This window comes from Centruroides sculpturatus, unplaced genomic scaffold (genome assembly GCF_000671375.1).
Source record: "Centruroides sculpturatus isolate CEXI.00-Female unplaced genomic scaffold, Cexi_2.0 scaffold774, whole genome shotgun sequence".
NCBI classification, from domain to species: domain Eukaryota; kingdom Metazoa; phylum Arthropoda; class Arachnida; order Scorpiones; family Buthidae; genus Centruroides; species Centruroides sculpturatus.
This window is the reverse complement of record NW_019385065.1, coordinates 221,983-245,008: the sequence shown is the minus strand read 5'-3', so window position 1 is coordinate 245,008 and position 23,026 is coordinate 221,983. Positions and strand designations below refer to the sequence as shown.

General features: G+C 30.1%; 1 protein-coding gene across 1 annotated transcript in view; it reads right to left on the bottom strand.

Moving 5' to 3' along the window:
* Positions 1–23,026, bottom strand: part of LOC111634159 (chromodomain-helicase-DNA-binding protein 7-like) — a 188,373-nt gene that overhangs the window by 101,404 nt on the left and 63,943 nt on the right. Inside the window, exons 5-9 of the mRNA XM_023378865.1 lie at positions 13,853–14,030; positions 13,583–13,654; positions 8,023–8,108; positions 6,245–6,365; positions 1,857–2,413 (exon numbers count right to left, since the gene is read on the bottom strand). Coding sequence (XP_023234633.1) covers positions 1,857–2,413; positions 6,245–6,365; positions 8,023–8,108; positions 13,583–13,654; positions 13,853–14,030 — 1,014 coding nt within the window. The remainder of the gene's footprint in view (positions 1–1,856; positions 2,414–6,244; positions 6,366–8,022; positions 8,109–13,582; positions 13,655–13,852; positions 14,031–23,026) is intronic.

Sequence of the window (23,026 nt, the reverse complement as noted above, 5' to 3'; positions counted from 1 at the left end):
GAGGTTAAGAGATGAAAGACCAGTCAAAAGACATCTATCTGCTCATTTCTGGAAGATGAGAGAATCTTTAAGAGAAAAAATTGTCCAGAATTGAATTTGAGGAAAAGCAATGATCTTGAGATGTAGACAATGTCTCTCAAAGACAAGAGATGATGCCCAGAATATGGCCTTGTTCTTTTCCATAGCAAGGTATGCCTGTCATTTCACGTCAATAAATACATTATAAAAAAATTCTTTTTAATAAAAAGTAAAATACATGTGGATATGAGTCCAATTTTGCTTGCCATGTCCAATCACCAGGAACAACTATTTCCATTGCAAAGACAACCTTTCTTTAGAGGCTATGCCTCTGCAAAATAATTTAAAATGTCCTCAGGTGACAATCCAAACAAAATTAAAAATATTTCTTTGTAGAAATATTATATTTTTGCATAAATATTATATTATATTGTATTTTACATTTTATTAAATTGTAATTCTGCCAGCCCTTTTCTACAAAAAAAAAAATTCTTCTTATGATGTGATATACAGTTCTTCTTTGACTGGTGTCCACTACAAATTATGTCAAAAAAATGTGACAATTCCCTAGCAATTGTCCAGCAGTGTTATTAATTTTTTTCTATTGATTCACTGACAATAAACAGTGGATGCAATGGTATTTTGAAAATTATACTTTAAAAATGATAGGAAATTTACATCCTCCATAGATAAAGATTAGTGTGAAAATCACTTAAATATGTATCATTTTTAATGATGTGTACAGTACATATTTAAGTGACTTTTATGTATAAATTTATAAACATTAATATAAAATTCATCTTTGCTAATAAAACAACACATTATTCCAATAAATATATTAAAAATGAAAACAGATTACATTGTCTATCAAACATATAGTTGAAACTTTCACAAAACCAAAAATTTATCTTCTATCGTTTATTAATTCCTTACATTAATATATTCCCTGAAGGAAATAATCCTGTTTAATATTGTTTTGATAGTAGTAGTATACTTTTATCAAAACAATATTTCATCATTTCTGCAATTTATCATAATTCTTTCAAAAATATTTTTATCTATATATTTTTTATGAAATCTATATGTTCCCCCTTTCAGCCACTAATTAGTTTAATTTCACTGCAAAAAATTTTATTTTTCAATGCTTAATTCTCTAAAACCAATCTATTCCTTCCTATTCTTTTAATTCATGTCAAACTAAGTTTATTCAAAGCATAATTCAGATTTTGTTTTTTTTGTTCTAGCTATTATGAATATATAAAATAGCTTCTTTTATCTAGTTTACTCAAATTTTCATTTCTAATTCTATCAAAAATTATTGAAACCATTATTTCTTAATAATTTCTATTATTTAATATTAAATACAGTAAAACCTGTCTAAAATGGAACCTAAACAAAACAGAAAAAAAATTCTTCAGAATAGAGTGATTTTCTATGTCAAAAAACCTGTTTGAAGCAGAAACCTGCAAACCAGAAAACATTCAGTACTGTGTGATTCAAGTTTACACAGGTTTTACAGCAGTTAAAAGTTCAATACATGTTTGTTTTGAAACTGCGTATTAGGTAAGAGTTTTAAATAAAATCTCAGTTAAAATAAATGTTCAAGTTATATACGTGAGACCACTACTACAAATAATATATAAATTTTGTTCTATAAATCTTATGACAAAATTTAATAATAGCAAGTCAAGCAAGACTTTTTTAAATGTTGCCAGATTTTTTCAGATTCTTTTGATTTATCTTCAAATATTAATGTACTGGATTCTAGAAAACAATTTTCACAAATTTACAAATTGAAAAAAAATCTTGCTTAAATAAAATTTAAAAAAAGCTTATACTATATGCAACATACTTTCCATTTTTCTTTAGGAGGTGGATCCTTAAAACGATGAAACTGTACAATTTTGTTAGCATCTACATCCTCTTCCAATTCCCATGTACTTTCTTCATATGGCAAACCTCTCCATTTGACTAAATAATGTCTAGCAATTCTTTTCAATTTGTTTTCCTCACTATCTTGAACTTTTTCACTTTCTGCATTTTTATTCTCACTTTCTTCATTACTTTCATTCTTAACGTCTAATTTCTCACAAGCTTCGCTTTGTTCTTCTACATTAAAATCTGGTTTAGTATCCATAGTTAATTCTGAATCTGCTTTTATAGTTTCATTAGTATCAGTACTTCCTTCTTTTTCAATTAATGTACTTTCTATGAAATCTTTATTAATTTCTTTTACTTCTTCATTATTTTCTGAAGAATTTGAATTTTCTTTTTTGTCTTCAGTTATTGTCATATCTGATTCAAGAGTATTTGGCTGTATTAATTCAACTGTTTCAGAAACATCTAACACACGATCAACTTCAACATAATCGGGATTAAATGCTTCTTCTTCAAGCTGTAAAAATACATGAAATTTTCATATTAGAAACTTTGTTAAGCAAAAAGTTTTTAAATAAAATGCTTTATTTCTTTATCGCAATTATATGTCTACAACATAATTCTAAATTTATATAAAAATATAATTATAATAATAATTAAATAATTATACTCAAATAAAATTTAAATTATTTAGAGCAACTGTATTAACATAACATAAAGTTGATGATGTAAAAAAATGCAAAAATTCTTTATTTCAAAAATAAAAATAACACAGGCCTGCATTTTTTCAGTTGTATCATGTTTTTCAAGTTTTGGTGATGGACTCCTGTGTATTTTTGTGTGCTAAATCCAAAAATTACCTTAGTTTTTCTCCATCACGTCAGAATTTTTTCTAATCGCAATCTGTCAAAAGTGTCATATATCGAAAAAAATCAAAAATATAAGACGTAATGCCAGATTTAAATACATAGAAAATGCTGCCATCTGTCAGTTTACAATGAAAACAAGTCGTTCACATCATAAACCGGCAGATGGCAGTACTTTTGTCCTTAAACGTTTTGAATATATCAACTGTCAGTGTTGGCACAACTGTTGGTGCATATTGTTCGCGATCAAACGTGTTGGTGTCGGCAGATAGCTGTAGATGCTTGAAAGCTAACACACAGTGTTCAACATGGCACCAAGAGGCTGTAAAAAGTCTGCAGATTCCTTTTGTTACATTTGTGGTGAGTTAATGGTATCAAGGCAAAAAAGGAATATAACATAGTTCATGTGGCAAGTGTACCTCGCATATTTCAGTGTAAAAATAGGAGATCAAGACAAAACTTGGGCACCTCACTGTGTTTGCTATATGTTGTTGAAGGGCTGAGACCGTGGTTAAAGGGTGAACAACATGCTTTCAGATTCGGCGTTCCGATGATCTGGTGAAAGCCACAAAATCATACTGATGATTGTTACTTTTGTTCAACTAGTGTTCATGGTTTCAATGTAAAGAATAAAAAGATCATCTATCCAAATCTACCATTGGCTTTACATCCTGCCCTTTACGGTCCAGACATACCAGTGTCTATGCAACCAGAACATTTACCTGAAGTAGATGGTTCAGAAATTGAATCAAGTGAAGGAACCAAAGATAACTAAGAGGAGTAAGAACCTGGCAATTCTGCACCACAACCATTTACACAAAGTGAACTGAACGATTTGATTCGCACCTTACATCTGACCAAAGAGGCTTCAGAATTGCTTGGTTCAAAGCTTAAAGATAAGAATTTGCTCACAGCTGGCACTTCATTTTCCTGGTACAGGTACATTCTATATTAAAGAGGATGAAGACCCAGGACTACTCATAGGTATTGCTTGGGGGTGAAAAGAAGGAGAGAAAAGGATTTAAGTGAAGGGGTGAAGGGGAAAGAGTAAAGCGAGACAGGAAAGGGGATGAAAAGGGAAGTACCATGAGCGCCTGCATCAATTTATTTAAAAACAGATTATACAGAATATACAATGACAATGAAAACAACATGTATGTACAGTAATAATAATGTGTTGCGCGACAAAGTGATCAGTATAACAACAGCAAACAGAAAGATATACAATGATGTACCTTACATCAATACGAATACAGAATAATTTTTACAAACTGTGAAAGTCTGCATGACATGCAATTAAGATGTGATTGCAAAACACAAAAAACCACACCTCATGGTTAATGTTATGCTGGAATACAATAGGAAAGTGGTATGGAGTTACCTTACTCCTTAGTTGGTTGCGTATTTTGTCCTCCTGTCGGTCTTGTTTTTCTGGTTAACTTTTTTAATTCTTCTGTGTAACATGGGCAAGCTTTGTCCATAGCGTTGTGTCCATGGTTTTTGATTTTCTTATGCATGCAGTTAATGCAAGTTGCTGTTTCTGATTGCAGTTCTTGAATAAATGTCTCCCTCCGCAGTGACTACAAATGTTTTCCTTTGTCGAGCAATCGCGCATATAATGTCCAAATCCGAGGCATTTATAACAGCGTCTGGTACAGGTACAGAGAAAAAGATTTTATTCTATACTTTTTGGAGGAAGGAGACTTAGTATTCTGCAATGATGTGTGTGGACTGTTTAAGACAGTCAACATTCCGTATGAAAGCACTGATTGAAGACTATTCATTGATTCATTGAAACAAAGCCTTAAAGTTGTCCTGCTTCACAACGGAAACAGGTATGCTTCAATACCCATCCGGCATTCTGTACACTTAAAAGAACAATATGACAATTTACAATTTGTTCCCCAGAAAATTAAGTACGACAATTATAAGTGGATCATGTGTGGTGATCTCAAAGTAATATCGATGATCCTTGGACAGCAAGGCAGGTACACAAAGTTTCCATGTTTTTTATGTGAGTGGGATAGCAGAGACAAGGAAAATCATTGGAAAAAGAAAGAATGGCCACAATGACTTTCATTGTAACCTGGAGTAAAAAATGTGCTCAAAAAACCTCTCATCGAGTTGATGAAAGTTCTCCTTCCACCCCTATACATCAAATTAGGCTTGATGAAGCAATTTGTGAAAGCCTACCAAAAGATAGTAAATGTTTCTAGTACATTTGTAGCAAATTTCCAGCCTTGTCAACCGCAAAACTAAAAGGATATCTTTACGGGTCCAGACATTAGAAAACTTTGCAAAGATGGAAATTTTGAAAAAGAAATGAAAGTTGCTGAAAAAGAAGCCTGGGTTGCCTTTAAAAATGTGGTAACCAAGTTTCTGGGCAACAAGAAGGATTCTAATTTCAAGTCTATCGTTGAGATAATGCTGCAGAAGTATCAAAATTTAGGCTGTTCCATGAGTTTGAAGGTTCATTTCTTACATGCACATTTAGAATACTTTCCTGAAAATCTGGGCACAATTAGTGAAGAGATGTGCGAGAGATTTCATCAGGACATCAAAGGAATGGAAAAGCGTTACCAAGGCAGATGGAATACTACAATGATGGCGGACTACTGTTGGATGTTGCATCAAGATGATCCCAGAGCACATGCATGGAAAAGCCTGATACAGAGCATGGCTGGGACAAAGAGACATCAACTAAAATGGTGAGTGTTTTATTTTCTATTTTCTATATTCTATTATATTGTCTATTATAAGTTGTATTATAATATGTTTTATACAAAACAAACCTATTTCAGTTTGTCATTAAGTCTCATATTTGTGATATTTTTCATCATATACCACATTTGGAATATTGCAAATTGCAAAAAATTCTTACATGATGGAAATGAACTAAGGTCATTTTCGGGTTCACCGCACCAAGATACATAGGAATCAATCATCAAACGTTAAAAAACAGAACCTTCGCAGACTAGTGTTATTAATAGAAATTTGAATAAATTAATTTTTTAGCAATGACAGTTGCTATATATGGCAGGCAGGGCTGTTACGACAGGAAATTTCCCCAATTGCAGGAAATTTGGTTCCTTGAGGAAAAGTGCAGGTGTTTACAGATATTTTATGAAATAAAGAAAAAAATTATGATTTTTAAACAAAATCAGAAAAACATTCTATATAAAATTGTAAAAAAACTTTGTTCAATTAGATGCATAATGGAATAATTTAGATATTTCAGGGTTTATATGAATTTCTGTGTAGATGGAGTATGGTGAGAATTGGAGAAAAATTTGCTAGACTCAAACTGGAAATTATGGAGATCTAGTGGCAGCACTGACATAGAGTACTCTTTTTCTAAGAAAACTGTTAATATGCATATATGTTTTAATCACTGTCTTTAACTTAACCTGTAAGCTTCTACAAATCTTTTATTTGAATACATGTCATGAATATAAAACAAATCTGTTAAGTAAAATACTTACAAAATCAAAGAAATTGCTCAAATTCTCTCGTTTCTGCTTAAATCTTTTAATCTTTTGAGAAACTCTTTTATCATTTCTTTCTAATTCTTCTTGAGTTTTCCATTCACAATGCAAGTACGACCTAATTATTAAAATTAAATTGAATGTATTTGAAAAAATAGTAGAGTAATTCAAAATTGCAATTTATATATATATACATTGCCTAGTTATATAGCCTAGATATACCAATAATCTAGGCTATATAACTGACCACAACAATTTTTTTTTAAATATTACATGGTATATTTTATGAATAATAGCATTATATAAGTTTAGGGAATCAGTTATAACAAATGACTTAATGGAAATGGTGCCAAATCTATATTACCTATAATAAATTATGGCATCTGAATTGAACTGAAATCCAGATTACAACAATAATAAACTGACAATTTGCCACACAACATTCGTTTTTCCCATTTTAAATAAAAGTAAAAATGATGACTGTCACTTACTATTTGTGTACTAAATTACACTGTTGATTAATATGTTTGCTATATTGGACTTGTTATCAAGTTCAGCACTCTAATTAGATGCATTAAGTATGCAAATGCATATTCAATGCATTTAATTAATTACATAAGTTATATATGTAACTGCAATTGAATGATGTATTAATTATTAGAATTTGTATAATCATTGTAGATGTTTTAGCCTTGAATTAAATAACTTGATGTTATCTTACTCTGTGCTTTGTTTGACATTTAACACTTTTATAAATTTATATTATATAATGGATGCTATTGATGCAAATTGTTATTTCAGTATAGTAAAAAATATTATTAATTATGCATAAATATATTTCTCCATTATTTTTATGACAATTTTACTTCTATATGTGACTAATTCATAATCTAGACTTTGCTTAAATTTGTGACTAAAATTATGTCATAAATGATATATAGAAGCATTCTTTTAATGAAATTAAAAGAATTTAGGTTAATTATATAAATTATCTAGAGTATCTTTATTAGAAGTTTTAAATGCACATATGCCTTGGCAACTATGAACACTATAAACTTATTGTAAATGCACAAAATTAAAAAGAGCTTATAATCTTAAAAATTATAGAAAAAAATATATAGGTAATAATGAGTTTACAAATATATCAAGTTAAAATTAAATATATAACTAAAACAAAAAAAAAAAAAAGTTTTTCAATAAAGTGCTTATTAGTAGATCACAATAAACATATTAAACTGATTTTTAGAATATAAATCTAACTACTTGGTTCAGTATGTAATTTTTCAGTTTACAAATTTTATATTTGAAATGAATTTATTAAAAAAGCAAGTTTAAAATATATAAAACAGATATTTTATTTTTATAAACAAATTATTGAATAATAAAAATAAATACCATATTATTTTAAAAATAAAAACTCTACTGACAAATATTAAGTACAAAAAAAATAAAAAAAATATATAATTTTACCAACTAAGATAAAAACAAAAATTAATCCAAAAATATAGAATCAATAGACATTTCTCTCTCAAATAATAAGCTCAATATCTTAAGTAAAAAAATTACTCAGTGAGGTGCTTCATATAGTCACAGTGTCAAACTAAACAATGTACAGTAATCAAGACAAAATGCACAATGAAGATACAAAAGAAATTTTCACTTTATTTAAATTTTTCCTGATAAAAATTTTTTATATAATTCTTTAACATAAACTTAAATGCTATATATACAAATTCTTATGATTTGTATTGTTTTTATGTATAAAAATTACTCACAGACTCTTGTATTTCACAAAGAACTCTTCAATGTCAATAGATTCAGATGCTAACTGACTACCTTCTTCTTCACTAACATTTTCAGGCTAGAAGAAAATCAGTATATTTTAAATATATCTGTACAATATATAAAGATGTAAAAGTAATCTATCATGCTAAATGTTAATTCATTTTGGTAAACATAGTAGTATAAAATTAGCCTATACAATTTTTCCATTAGTATCCTATATTATAATATGAATAAAATTTAATAAACGAAAATTTGTTCAAAAATACTAAATACTGCAAGAATTAAAGTTTTCAGTATACATTAAAATATTTTTAAAATAAATACTTGTTTTGTATGTAAAGAATTTTTGCACCAGCAATTTTTCAAAATATCAAGTGTAATTGAGCAAAGAACATGCATTAAATTTTGTTTTCACAATAGAATTACTGCTACAAAAACATTGGAAATGTTGCAAAAAGCCTTTAATGACAATAATCCATCAAAAACAAGAGTTTTTAAGTGGCAAAAGATGTTCAAGAATGGCAGAGAACATGTCAAAGAGAAACAACATTCTGGCAGACAATCCACTTAAACTGATGAACAATGTTTTACTCAAGTTATAGATTTGATGCTCAATAATCATTGTTTAACAATTAGGGACTAGGGTTTCTCATCTCCTGGTCTTTTGCTTGTCCTGGGATTCCAGGAAAAAAGTGAATCGTTTCCTCAGATCCTGGGATATAATAAATTATTTTTAAAATATAAAAAATATCTTGAAATCAAATGATATAATTATTTTTCATTTTTTAAAGTATTTAATATGTTCTGCAACTTCCAAAATCATAATGCTGTGTAAAATATATATTAAAAATTACTTATAAATTACATAGAAATTTTCACAAATAGAGAAAATTTATTTGTTTGTTGGAAACTGCTTACAACTAAAATGCCTTTGAATTGAGTTGAAAATTTGAAGAAAAAATGAACTTAGATCAAACTTCTAACTTAGAAGGTAATTTTCATTTTTTAAATAAAACATAATACGAAATATTATTGTAAATTTTTATAATAAGATTTTAAAAAACAAAGATGGTTATACATTCCGACCGGGTCATGTGATCCGAGCTCGTAAAAGATGGTTAATACTCTGATCACTCAATTTGATTCTTATTTTATTAAAGAAAAGTCCTGCTAGTAAGAATGTCTTTTTTGATTCAATTAATGTGGATGGAATAGTCTTTAATGCATTTAAGAGGAAACGAATGTTATGTGTTTTTTCACCTGTAGCCTGGAAGATTTCTAGTTTGTTTTTGAGATGCGTTACAATACTTCTTTTGCCATCTAGTATTCTTGATTTGTGTACCTTGGCTATTTTAATTGCAGCACAAGCTTACATTCTGATAATCTGGCAGTTCGTTTGGCTTTAATAATCAGATTTATGAAGAAAAACTTCATACTTGTCTGTATCCTTGCCCAATCTGCACAACCTGGCATAATGCAGCTGTTGAAGCTTACTGGGCATGATTAAAAATTAAGACAGCATCAGCACAAGTATTTATGATATTACAAATTCTGACAGGTAAAGAATTTTCATAGTCCTGCCACAAATAGGCTACATATTGATTATTGACAATCTGTGACATGCCATAATAAGAAAAAATTTAAAAAACTAATAAGCAGGCTTAAAATTCATAAATACAAATGTATTCTGACAGTTTGTGAGTTATTTATACAGTAGAACCCCTCTAATCCATCACCTTTGGGACTGGGGGTATGGTCGGAATGCAAAAAAGGTTGGATTATCAGAAAAAAGTAAAATAAACAATCTTCCCTTTGTCCAGTCTTTGTAGCACTGCTAATTTTTCATTTAATGAAAGAGTAACATGTTTACATTTCATTCCTGACATGTGGAAAACACACACAAAACTGTACACGTACACACAATGTAAAACATATACTGTAACGAACACAGAAGAATGCCACGGACGGTGAGTCACTGACAAGTCGGGACAAGTTTCTCGACTCTGACCACAGTCAGATTAACTGGAGTGACGGACTAGCTGAGGGCAGACTAGAGTGGTTCTGTACTTTCTATTTGCAAAATTCCTCAATCTTAACACAAAATAAGAAAAAAGTAAATTTTTAAGAAATTTGCAAGATTTCCCAGGATACCGTTGGAAAAACCCTATTAGGGATATCATTGATCACATTCCAGTATCATTTGGATCTTGTTAAGAAATTTTAAAAGATCATTTGGGCTTGTGGCATGTTGCTTCTTGGGTCATGCCTAAAAAGTTGAAAAGTTTTTCCAAAAACAATTATGTTCAAGTAGCCAAGGAAATGCTTTATTGAGGTGAATTGTTCTTAAAATACATCTTTACAGATGATGAAACAGTTCTTTTAACACCAAAACAGTTCAACAATCAAGTGAAATGTGCTCAAAAGATGAAGCAAGACTCAACAGATCATGTCAAACAAACATCAAAATTGTGCTAACTGTTTTCTTCAATTGTGATGATGTGTATCACAAATTCCTAACAACTAGCCAAACTGCCAACAAAGAATATTATTTGAGTGTTTTATATCATTTGCTTGAAGCAATTCATAGACAACAATCTGATTTGTGGCAAGAAAACTCATGAATTTTGTACCATGATAATGCTTACAATGCTCTTGTGGTTCATGAATTTTTGGCCAAAATTTCAACAAATATGGTCCCACAAACTCCATATTCACCTGATATAACACTGTGTAACTTTTTCCTATTTCTTTGATTAAAATTTCCACTTTGTGATCACTGTTTTGAGTTGAGTGATACCATGAAACAAAATTTTCCGAGTTTTAAAGGGTTTCACAAAGAATGGCTTTAACTGTTTAAACACGAAGTCAACCTAAATCAACTGAATCCATTCAAGACGAAGTTGGCTGAACAAAAAGTTATTTTACTGGTTTTGTTTTACAAATAGTTTATGTTTTGTCTACTCCCTTCCTGCTTAGTTGAGTTCATTTTCATTTAAGGGTGACAATGAGTGTCAGTTGGTTATGGTTATAAAATCCTTGTTTTGTACATACTGTATATTTTTTATATAGATTAATTATTATTGTATTGTTGAATGAAATGTTATTTACACTTTTTTCTGACATCTTTTTGTTTATCATTTTTATATTAATCTTATTTTTTAATATATTATTTATCATTATAATGCAAATTACTTTATATCGTTAATTATGCTATATTCATTTTTGCATATATTTTAATATTTTTTACAATATTTTTAAATGATTTATGAAACGTTTTATTGAAACTTTTCTTATTTAATGAAAGGATTTTTTAATTTTAATAAATTTATAAAAGACATTATTATTTTTTAAGTAATCAAAAAAAGTAAATTTTCTATAATAAATATTATTTATTATGTTTTAATTATATGTATAAACTTTAGCAATTTTTAAATTTGTATTTGAAAAAAAAACCACATTAACAGCTATAATAAACATCAATATAATTGTATTTAAAATGCAACATAAATATTTGTTTTAAAAGATTAATAAAAAAAGAAAAAACCAGTAGTACATAGCATATAATTTAAATCATCATACTCATATTTTCTTCATGATATGGTCCAAAACAGCTTGCACATAAGCAAATGTTACAAAATATGCATTCGAACGTACTTTCTACATATCTGTTGACTTTGTTCATTTGTTATTACATTGGCACTGTATGCAAACCTACATTTGTCACGTTTATTGGAGCTGGAATATCGCTTGTTCTACCTTATATTTTTTTACGAAAAAAATTCTTTGAAAGTTTGTCTATAAGATTTAATCTAAATTGAATTGGCATTAAAAACTGTTTATTCGCTGGATTCTTAGTTAATTTATATAAACTGTTTTGTACAGCAGTATCCAGATACAACCAAAATAAGTTGAACCACCATTTGACAGATTTTCTTGCTATTGAATAATATTTTTGATTTTGATCAGCAAAGTCCACATCTCCCATATTTTTATTATAATTTCAAACTGCATGGACATTGTATCTCATTGACTGTTGCTCCTGTCGTCTTTTGGTGTTCACTATCATCATTTTTTCGTTTGTTGATGCTATATTATTTAGTTTTTTTGTGATGCCAAGTCACACATAGCAAATTTCTTCTTTCAACACACTGCTGAACAATGATATCATGTTTGTTTGTTTTCAAAGTTTTCAGACCAGATGGTAGATACTTTTTATTTACTAGTACTGTACCACATGCATAATTTTTTTCTTTAGCAAATCAAGTAACAGTGGTATGTTGGTAAAAAATTGGTCAAAATACAAGTTATTGGTTAATATTGGTTACACAGAACTTCAGCTAAATGCATAACATCATATGCAAGCCTCCTGACTCCATGGAAATTGCTAATTCACATAATAATTTTATCCTAAATAAAAGATATCTGAGATTCTGACAATTTTCTTTAAGAATCATACACAGTAAATCATTTAATCTCAAATTCCTCCTTAAGTTGAACTGGATTGTTGGTCCTAGCAAAAACATTATATAACGTATTTTTCTATTCCTAAATAAACAATTTTCTTTCTCATTAAGTCAAACTCAATAATTTCTGGCCAGCCTATTATCTTTGCAAATCTTTTCAGTACATTGGTAAAGTGGCTTTAATGCAGCTAAATAAGTAAGCCAGTGACAATCTGCTTCAAATAAAACAGACTGTCAATCTCTTGCTTATCCAGCTGTATTAAAGCCACTTACCAGAAAAGACACCCATTGTTCATGAGCAGGTTGCCAGTTGTGGAAAAATCAACCAGATCTAATGAAATACTGAAAATTGATGTAATGTATCATACAAAATTTTATTTCTGAATAAGTTCAGTGTAGCATATAAAAGAAATTTTGTGATATATCTAAATTCATGATACTTATTTAAATTATTATTACAGTCTGATGTTCTAATAATGATTTAAATAAATATTATGGTTGTGGTATAACACAGATTTAAATCCCTTATTCTAGTGCTTTGCACTTTGTGTCTGAATAAAAATCTTTCTATTTTTCATACAGCTCCATATGAAGCAACTCAAACTAGCCATTTTTTCGTCCCTTCAAATTTCAGATTTTGAGATTTTACTATGTTTAAATTTTACATATGAAATTTTTATTTAAATATGTTCAAATAATAATCATAACAGAATATTTTTTATTTTAATAATCTGTTCTGTTCAGATTTGTTGAAATTAAATATTAATTTTCTAGTTATTTGTCCTAAAAATAATTCGTGAGATGCAAAAATATTTGAATTGATCGTACTACATTAAAAACTCTAATTAAAACACAATTGATAAACTATATCTATTTTCTATATTTAAATTCAAATGTCTAAAATACATTTATATTTGTATTTTCATTAAATTTCGTTAAAGAATTACCATGTATGCTGGCATATAAGTCAACCTATGGTTTTGAAAAGTTTTTCCAGATCATAATGATGTTTATCAGATTTATTTAAATATATTAATTTCTTGTTATTATTTAGATTATCAAAGTGAAAATAAATTGTTATATTTACCTCTTTTTGAATTGTCCGTATTCTCATAGAGAGAATTTTTTCTACTACCATAAAATCTTCAACATTGATATCCTAAAATTTAAAGAACTCCTATTAATGTAAATATATTTAATAAATACTTAAAATATATAACATTTAAAAATTTTTTACAATCTGATTTCATTAATTTCATCATCAACATTAATTGATTCATACTAATTTTTGATGAGGGATTACAAATAAAGAGGCACTAATTAAAATAAGTATTTTTTGAATATTTTAATAAGTTACCATCATAACTTGAACTGCTTTTCCTTCTGTGCTTTGCTTAATTGCCCTTTCAACATCTGAATCATTTCCATCATCATCAGTTAAATGCAAATCAATATCATCTGTATATTTCTTTCTCTTTGTATTTCTAGCTGAACGACGTTTCTGGTTAGAAAACAAATTGTTAGAAATGTAAACATTTCAAATTGTCCACCATTAATTTCCTATATTACTGTAATATGTTAGATAACTTAATTAATATACTGTAAATAGTTTGTTATACAAAATTTATATTTTTATTATATACTTTATTATACTTAATTTATATACTGTAAATAGTGTAATGTAATATACTGTATATACTGTAATGTAAAATTTGTTATACAAAATTTATATTTTGTATAACAAATTTATTATATAAAATAATTTTTAAAGTAATTTTTACTTTTTATGAAAAAAAACTCTTCTTTCTATTCAATACATTACTTTTTTAGCTTTATTTTTTTGCATTTTTTTAGCACAGTGACACTATTTGCCTGTTTTGTTTAGCCACTATTTCAAGATACTAAAAAAATAATGACAATACACTGAGTACATCCTTTTATTGAAAGTATTTTTTTATGTATTTATTTTATTTTATTTTTTTGTATTTATTAACTAGTACAGTAGAACCTCGAAAACTCAGCCTAATGTGGACCGAAGGGTGGCCGAGTTTGTGAAAATGCCGGGTTATCGGAAATGGGGTTAAAAAAAATAAGTACGAGTGTTTCCTCAGAAAATACTGTACTGTACTTGTATGTATTGTTTACTTGAAAATATAACAGAGAATAAACTGCCCAAATACCCTTAAACAAAGGAAAAGTACGTCCTTTATGAAGGCATAGAGCCTTTACTACATGAAAATGAAAATTAATGAATACACTGTGTACAGTGATTTACCTGATAAGACAGACCCCAGAAAAATACTTTATGAGAGCTTTTATACTTTTATAAAGCTGTCTATAATGGAAATTAATTAACTAAGGATTTTTTTGCCCTGCCAGGGTGTGGCCGAGTTATCTGGAGTGCCGGGTTATCGAGAGCCGAGTTTTCGAGGTTCTACTATAATTGTTAATTTACTATAAATTAACAATTACTAGTTAAATAATGAAAGCTCATAATATGGATTTAACCAATTACATTGTTTTTTTACACAAGATATTAGACTAAATTGTATAAAGTGTTGGAAAAACAAATAAATCAAACAATTTAATGGTAAGCAAGATGCAAACACACACTCTTAAAAGAACAATAGTTCTAAAGCCAATCAGACTATTTCGAAGCATATAAATGATCTTTAGAGAGATAAAATAATTATAGATTCCCAAACATAAAAATAGCTTGAATAAGTTGAAAGCCTCTAACAAATACCTCTTCTTTTTATCATTTTACAACTACATTAGTACTTTTTAAATAATGTTTTCTGAAATCTACACATTGAAGACAATGAAAATAACAGATTTTATGCTTGAAAACACATTTACAAAAACGTACATTGATCAATCTCTTTTGTAAATAAATACAGATTGAACAGTTTGACTATATACAATTCATAATCTGACCAAGATGATTTATTTCTTGTTTTCAGTTGCTTGTTATCTAGTGTTCAATACTTGTTTTGTATCAATCTAATTATTCTCAGTTTGCTTGCTCCATGCTGACTGGCAAAGCTTTGAAAAAAAAAAAAATGCAAGGAAACACTTTAATAAATTAAAACTGCTAAGAACTTTTAAATTTACTGCTAAGGTTCAAAACAGGATCATTAATGTGTGTGGTGCTAATTCTCATCCTACTTTAGAAAACAGCTATAAAAAAGAAATTCAACTAGCAATATTTTCAAGTAAGAAGACTATTATTTAAATATCATAAAATGTTGAAAATCTATTAGAGAAGCAATTAACTGTACATATTTTACTTTTATTATTATTATTATTTTGGGTTTTGTGAGTTATACTTAATTGACACTGATGACTAGTCTACTATGCTAGACCACAGTTAAGGCATAGTAACCAAAACAGAAATTAAAAAACTGTCAGTGTGTGTGTCTGTATTCAGAATTTCCTAACAATATGACATGTATTCAATGTAGTGGCCTTCTGTAGTGTAATGTATGTACAGGTAACCCCCGTATAACACGGGAGTTATGTTCCAAAAAATTGCCGTGTTATGTAAATCCGTGTTATACGAAACAAAGAACTAGTATAAAAAGGGGGGGTTAGGTTCCAAAAATTAAAAAACATGCTATTATATTTTCATAATTAAGATAAATATCTTTATTAAAATTTTCTTAAGCAATACATATTAATATAAATTAAACAATGTTTTCTTCATCATCACTAAGCACTATTAACCGAGGGTGTTTTCTTTTTTTCAAGATATCCTTATCCTCTGAGCATTTTTCTGCATTATCTTCAGATCCATGCTCTACCTTTTGCAAAAAATATATTTTAGATTGCTTGCTTTTAGTTAAAAGATCTTCATAAATTTCATTATATGGTGCTAAGCACTTATGAAGAATAAAGCAAGTATTGAATAAAGGAAGACATCTGGTAAGACAAAATCAGAAGCGTTGAGATCTGGCAACACTGAAACAAGTTTCGAGAAGGATTACGTGTATCAACAGAAGGCAGAAAAGAAAATTTACATACTTAAGTACTAATAGCTCACAAAAATAATAATTTTCGTGAACTATTAGTACTTAAGTATGTAAATTTTCTTTGTGAGTGTTTGGAACAGATATGTCTATCATATATATGATTTTATTGTGTTTGTCAATGAGTGTGATGTCTGGTCTGTTGTGGTAAATTGTTTTATCTGTGATTATGGCTCTGTCGTAGTACATTTTGTGCGTGTTGTTTTCCAATACTGTCTGTGGAATGTATTTGTAGTATGGTTCGTGAATGTCTACCAGTTTGTGTTTCTTTGCAAGCTCTTGGTGTATTATATTTGCTACTTGATTGTGTCTGTGTAAATAATCTGTCTGTGCCAAGAGCTTGCAACCAGAAGTGATGTGTTGTATAGTTTCTGGCATGATGTGACATTTTCTGCATGTGTCATTTGTGAGTGTTGTATCTTTGAGTATGTGTTTTCTGTAGTTTTTAGTATTTATGACCTGATCCTGTATGGCAATCATGAATCCTTCCGTCTCCCCAAAGAGGCATCCCCGATCTAACCAGCTGTTTGACGCAGTTTTGTCAACAAAATCCTGGGCCAGGTCGTAAGGATGCCTGCCATGGAGAGCCTTTTGAGCCCATGATTGCTTAATGTTGTCTATGCTTTTTATATGTTGTGTCATGTCTGTATGTTGTGAGTGTAAGTTTAATGGTGTGTTATTTGAGTCTGCTAGAGTTACTGCTTTATGTAACTGTGATGTTTCTTGTTTCTTGTAGAAAAACTCTCGCAGTGACTGTATTTGTTTGTAGTGAAGGTTAACTATGTCAATCAGGCCACGTCCGCCTTCTTTACGTGGAAGGGTTAATCTTTCTGTGGCGGATTTAGGATGATGTTGTTTATGCTTAGTAAGTGTTGTTCTTGTTTTCCTTTGGAGTTGCTCGAGATCTGTGTGAGTCCAATGTATAACTCCAAAAGAGTATGTGAGTACTGGGATGACATATGTGTTTATTGCTTTAACTGTGTGTTTTGCATTTAACTGTGTTCTAAGTATAGCGTTTAACCTACTTTGGTATTCTTTAATTAATCGTTGCTTTATTTGTGTATGTTCTGTTAGTTTGGCCTGTTGGAATCCTAAGTACTTGTAGAACTCGCCCTCTTCCATGGATTCAATAACGTCTCCATTTCCAAGTGCAAAATCTTCTTTCTTCAGGATTCCTTTTTCTATGTGAAGTTTTTTGCATTTGTCTAGGCCAAACTCCATTTGTATGTCCTTAGTGTATGAATGTGTGATTTGTAGGAGTTGATGAAGTTGTTTTTGTGTGGATGCATAAAGTTTTATGTCGTCCATGTACATGAGATGTGAGAGTGTAAACTGTGTTGTTTTTTCGTGTCTGATATTGTAGCCGTATTGCGTGTTGTTTAACATGTTGGATAATGGATTCAGGGCTAGGCAGAACCAGAGAGGACTCAAGGAATCTCCTTGAAAAATTCCTCGCCTAATGAATATTTCGTTTGTTTGTATGGAAGTGTTACTAACCCTGAGATGTAGTGTTGTTCTCCAGTGCTGCATAGTGTTTTCGAAGAATGCAATGAGTGATGGATGTATTTTGTACATGTGTAGAATATGTAGCAGCCAACTGTGTGGAACACTGTCGAATGCTTTTCTGTAGTCTATATATGCCATGTGTATGTTTCTGTGTTGTTTGTGTGCTTGCCGTAGAATGACTGAATCTATGAGTAACTGTTCTTTGCATCCCCTGTGATTTCTACGGCAACCTTTTTGTTGTTCTGTAAGAATGTCGTGTTCTTCTACGTGTTTGTATATTTTGTTTGTGATACAGGCTGTCAATAATTTGTAGTGTTAGAAGACATGTAATCGGTCTGTATTGTGTGGGGTCTGTGATATTGTTGTTTTTAGGTTTCATGTAGGTAATGCCCTGAGTAAGAAATTGTGGCATGTCTTGTGGATTGATGATGATGTGTGTTAGACATTTAGCTAGTTCCTGGTGCAGTGATGTAAATTTTTTGTACCAGAAATTGTAAATGTTGTCTACACCAGGTGTCTTCCAGTTGTGTGTTCTGTTCACAGTGTAGTTAGTGGATGTCATGTACATTTATTTCAGCACAGGGCATAGTTGGTATGTTCTGCAAGTTTCTGTTCTCCTCCTTGAAGCACTGGACCAAAGAGATGACCAATAAGTTGTGAGTTCTTCTTCTGTTGGTGTGCCACTGTGCTGTGTATCAGTGTTTGTTTTGGTACTGATTTGTCTGTAGAAAAGTTTTTTCATTGTTTGTGAATAATTTATTTTGTTGTTTTCGTAGTGTACATGTTTTGTATCATTTGAGTCTACGTGCTTTGGCTGCAAGTTTCTGTTCAACGTATTCTGTAATGTGTGTGTTTTGATTTTCTTGAAAATGTTTTTGAGTTGTTTCTTTAATTTCGGTGTTATGTTGTTTTTAGTGTATTGTGTCAGCCTGCCTAATTGTTGTCTAATGTCATTTATTTGTGTTTCTATTCTTCTCTGCCAGGCAGGCTTGTGATAGAATTGTGTTTTGTGTGTGTTTGTCTGCAATTGTATTTTCAGTCCATGGTGTGTTACTACTGTGACTGCCCCAGCATAAACTAATGTATGAATGTCTGAGAGTGTAGAAATTAAATGGATGTAGTTTGGTAGTAAGTGAGTGTTTACATAATCTAGTGTTTTTCCTACTGCCTTTGACGTGTTGATTTTTGGTATTCGTGGTCTTTGTGTGGGATCTGTACCAGTATATTTAATGAGTGTTTCCTGAAATATAAGCGAGAGTGTATTAACTAAATCTATGTCAATGTTATCAGCGATAAATGAGGAAGTGTCTGTAGTATCATTAGTGGTAGTTATTGTATGGGTGCTATTATCAATGCTTGTTGCTGGATTATCCTGACAGTTTACACCAGTGTTTCTCAACCTCTAACGAATCGTCGCCCCCTTCAACGTAGTATCGCCCCTTCAATAAAACCGTTACGTAGTATCACCCCCTTCACTTCAAAATTCGATGCCCAGGGCCAAGGCTAACGCCAAATTCGTACTGCATTGAATAGACTAGTGACTAGTATAACTATATTTGTTTAATTATTGTACGATATAAAAAATAAAATATCTAATTATTCTTAATATAATGTTTTACTATATCGCCCAGAAAATTGTTTTTCGCCCCCCAAAATATAAATTGTTACTAATCGCCCCCTCAACATGGAAAAACGCCCACATGGGGCGATATCGCCCCCGTTGAGAAACACTGGTTTACACGATCTTCATTAATATTAAATGTTTCTGTCTATTGATATATTTGATCAGCAACCTGTTATTTGATAAGTTCAAGTGTTGTTTGTGGGATAAGGTGGTTTTGTATAATTGTTCTTTTTTAATTGACAACCCTTTGTTCGGTGACAGTGAGGTGAGGATATTGTTGTGTGAATCTACGGTGTAGTTGCTGTCTGTATGCTGTCATGTTTGTTTCGAGTCTTGTGATGGTGTAGTAAGTACAGATGATAAAAGTCATTCATTTCTATCGTCCATTTCATCCGTTGGTATGGTTTTCCATCCTTTGTGGTCTGTGGATGCATTGCCACAGAAACATCAAGGTTGGGTTGGTTCCTCACATCTGTTGAGGGCATTGCAGTAGCCATGCTTGGGCCGGCACGGCTTTTGCCACCAATAAGCAAGGGAAACTGTGACCTATTTTTCGAACGTGAGCCTCTGCCTAATCCACGAAAACAGACGTCGTTTACCCAGGTGACATCCAAGCTAGTATCATACTTAGATCTGTTACTACCATGATAAATATCACCACAGAATGTGGGTGTGATTACTCTTAGCTTCATTTATCCCCATAGATCTTACTGGCATGGGTGTCCCTACCAAGAGCTTGTGCTCCAGTCTATATTGCCCATGGATCAGTAAAATTACTGGGCTTTCCTACCATGACCAGATGGTGACCATGGGAAAGTTTTATTATTAAATGTTCCACAATAATACGAGCTGTTTGACCCAGTTTTATCAACAAAATCCTTCTGAACCCATGACTGCTTAATGGTGTCTATGCTTTTCATATATTTTGTTGTGTCCATAATTTGTAAGTGTAAATTTAATGGTGTGCTATTTGAGTCTATTAGAGTTACTGCTTTATGTAACTGTGATGCTTCTTGCTTTTTGTAGAAAAACTCTCACAGTGACTGTATTTGTTTGTAGTGAAGGTTAACTATGNTAGTAGTAGAAAACAAAAAACATATAAGTATTATATATAAATTTCAATATATGTTTGAAAAACATTTTAAGATTTTGAACTCAATATAGTTTAGTTTATAATATGTATTATTTCATATGTTAAGTGATAATTTCTGCTGAATTAACATGTTAAAACAAAATCATAAAACCAAATACAACTTTAAAGTTTTATGATTGCATTCTCTAAAAAACAATTTTTAAAATATTATGTTTTAACAACTATACATACAAATAACTAATTCTGTAAACAAGGTGCTAATGGATGTCTGGAAAAAATCCACACAAGTTTGTGTAATTTAGTTTTTACCAAGGGAGAAAAACTATAAACTAAATAGTTATTTGAAAGGCAATGAAAGCCTGTACATGATCTTTTATTTTTGTAATTCTACAAGTCCCATTGTTGAACATGGTTGATTCAACTTCAGGTGTCAATGTAAGTTTATATACAAGACATTGGTTCCCATTTTTCAGACTAGACTTTGTGAGATTGATGTATTTTGCCTTCCATCCTTTTTTTATAAATAGCTTCCTTGAGTACTGCTCCAAAATCCTCAATTGGCCTAATTTCTAGCACATTTGCATGGTTGTCCTCCTTTTTGACAAAGGTAAACTGTCAAAAAGGTCACTTTTTGACAGTTTACCTTTTTGTCACTTGTAATCCAATATAGTTTTGTCATAGTGGGAATGTGCTTGATCTAGCCAGAAGACATTCTTCTTAAGACTAATTCTTTTGAGTGTAAGGAAGCAGGCAATGCCATATATATATTCATTTAAATATTGCTGGACATGATAGTAAACTTTGCTTTTCTAATTTGGGCTTAACTCAGTCCCTTTAGTTCCAATGTAATCCAAACAAAAACTTTTTCAAATTTCTTTTTCTTGAAAACTTAATATTAACAGTCTAGAGAAGATATAACTGGTACAAAATCCACCGTTACTACTGATCATCAAGTTTGAGAGAATTGAGAAAAATTCATCATTCAAAATAAAACTTTTCAGATAAGTTTTGCAATAACCTTCTATACTTTGTCTTTGCCAGTGACCTCTGCATATCTGTTCTGTCTGGAATTATATGCTTCTTTCAATATTTAATGTGTTTTTGTCAACTACCTAAAATTTTCATTTTTGGGATTATGAATCAAATTAAAACCTTGTCACTGTCTTCAAAGATTTTCTTCAATCCTTCTAACTTGGCTTTTGTTAGAATTTCACTTTTTTACCAGATCCTTTCTTCTCTGTGACAATAATCCACTCTTGAACCATTGGAGAATGCAACATACAGGCTAGTCCATTTTCAAATTTCTTCATTTGTAAAATGGTTTATAGTAAACTTTTTTCCTAATGTTTTATTTAATGTGTAAAATTTGTACACTCAGGCATCTTCCTTTCATTGTCATTTTAAAACAGGCAGAAAATCAAATATAGAAAAGAATTCTAGAATATTTTATAGCAGTTTATCTACTTCAAATTATAGCACTTGCAAGATAATTAAAAATTATTAGCTGTTAGCTAAAGCCTGAGATATTTTGTGTAGATTTCTTCCATTGTCTAAGTATACAATTGCTTAAGATTTTGGTTAAGTTTCATGAAAGTAGTTCAGAAATCTTGACTCTTAATATTTGAAGGTTTCAATAGAATAATTGTATAAAACTTCACTTTGGTTAGAATAACTAAGGAATAATCCTGAAATTTTCACAACTATTTACATACAAAAAACTAATCAATTATTTTTTCATTTCAAATTTGTAGAATATTTATTCAACTGTAACTACAAACTATAGTCTAAATATGTTAGCTTATTAATGATCTGTTAGGGTTTTTCCCCCTCCCATTTATATCTTCCGGAAAGTTCTAAATTATTAGTTCATTCTAATTATTAAATGAAAAGCTTAGCCTAACAATATAGATGAAAATATTTACATCTTATATATAATTTAAAAATATACAAGAAATTTATATTTTTATGAATAAATCATCATTTTCTATTAACAGTTATTTTAGATTCAAAATGAAAATTAAAATAACATTCCAGTATTCCTGAAATGAAGACCTTTTGAGTAGGTAGAAAAGTTAGATGATGTTAGTTTTAACAAATGCTGGATTGCTTTGACAGGATAGTGAGAATTTTTGTAATTCATTTTCATTAATAATTTTGTTTTTCACAAATTTTCTTTATTTATCCTCATTTATTTTATTAATATAAATATAAAATACACAAATTTTATCTAAAATAAAATAATGCAAACAGAAAACATGCAATGAAAAAACAGTGTTATTT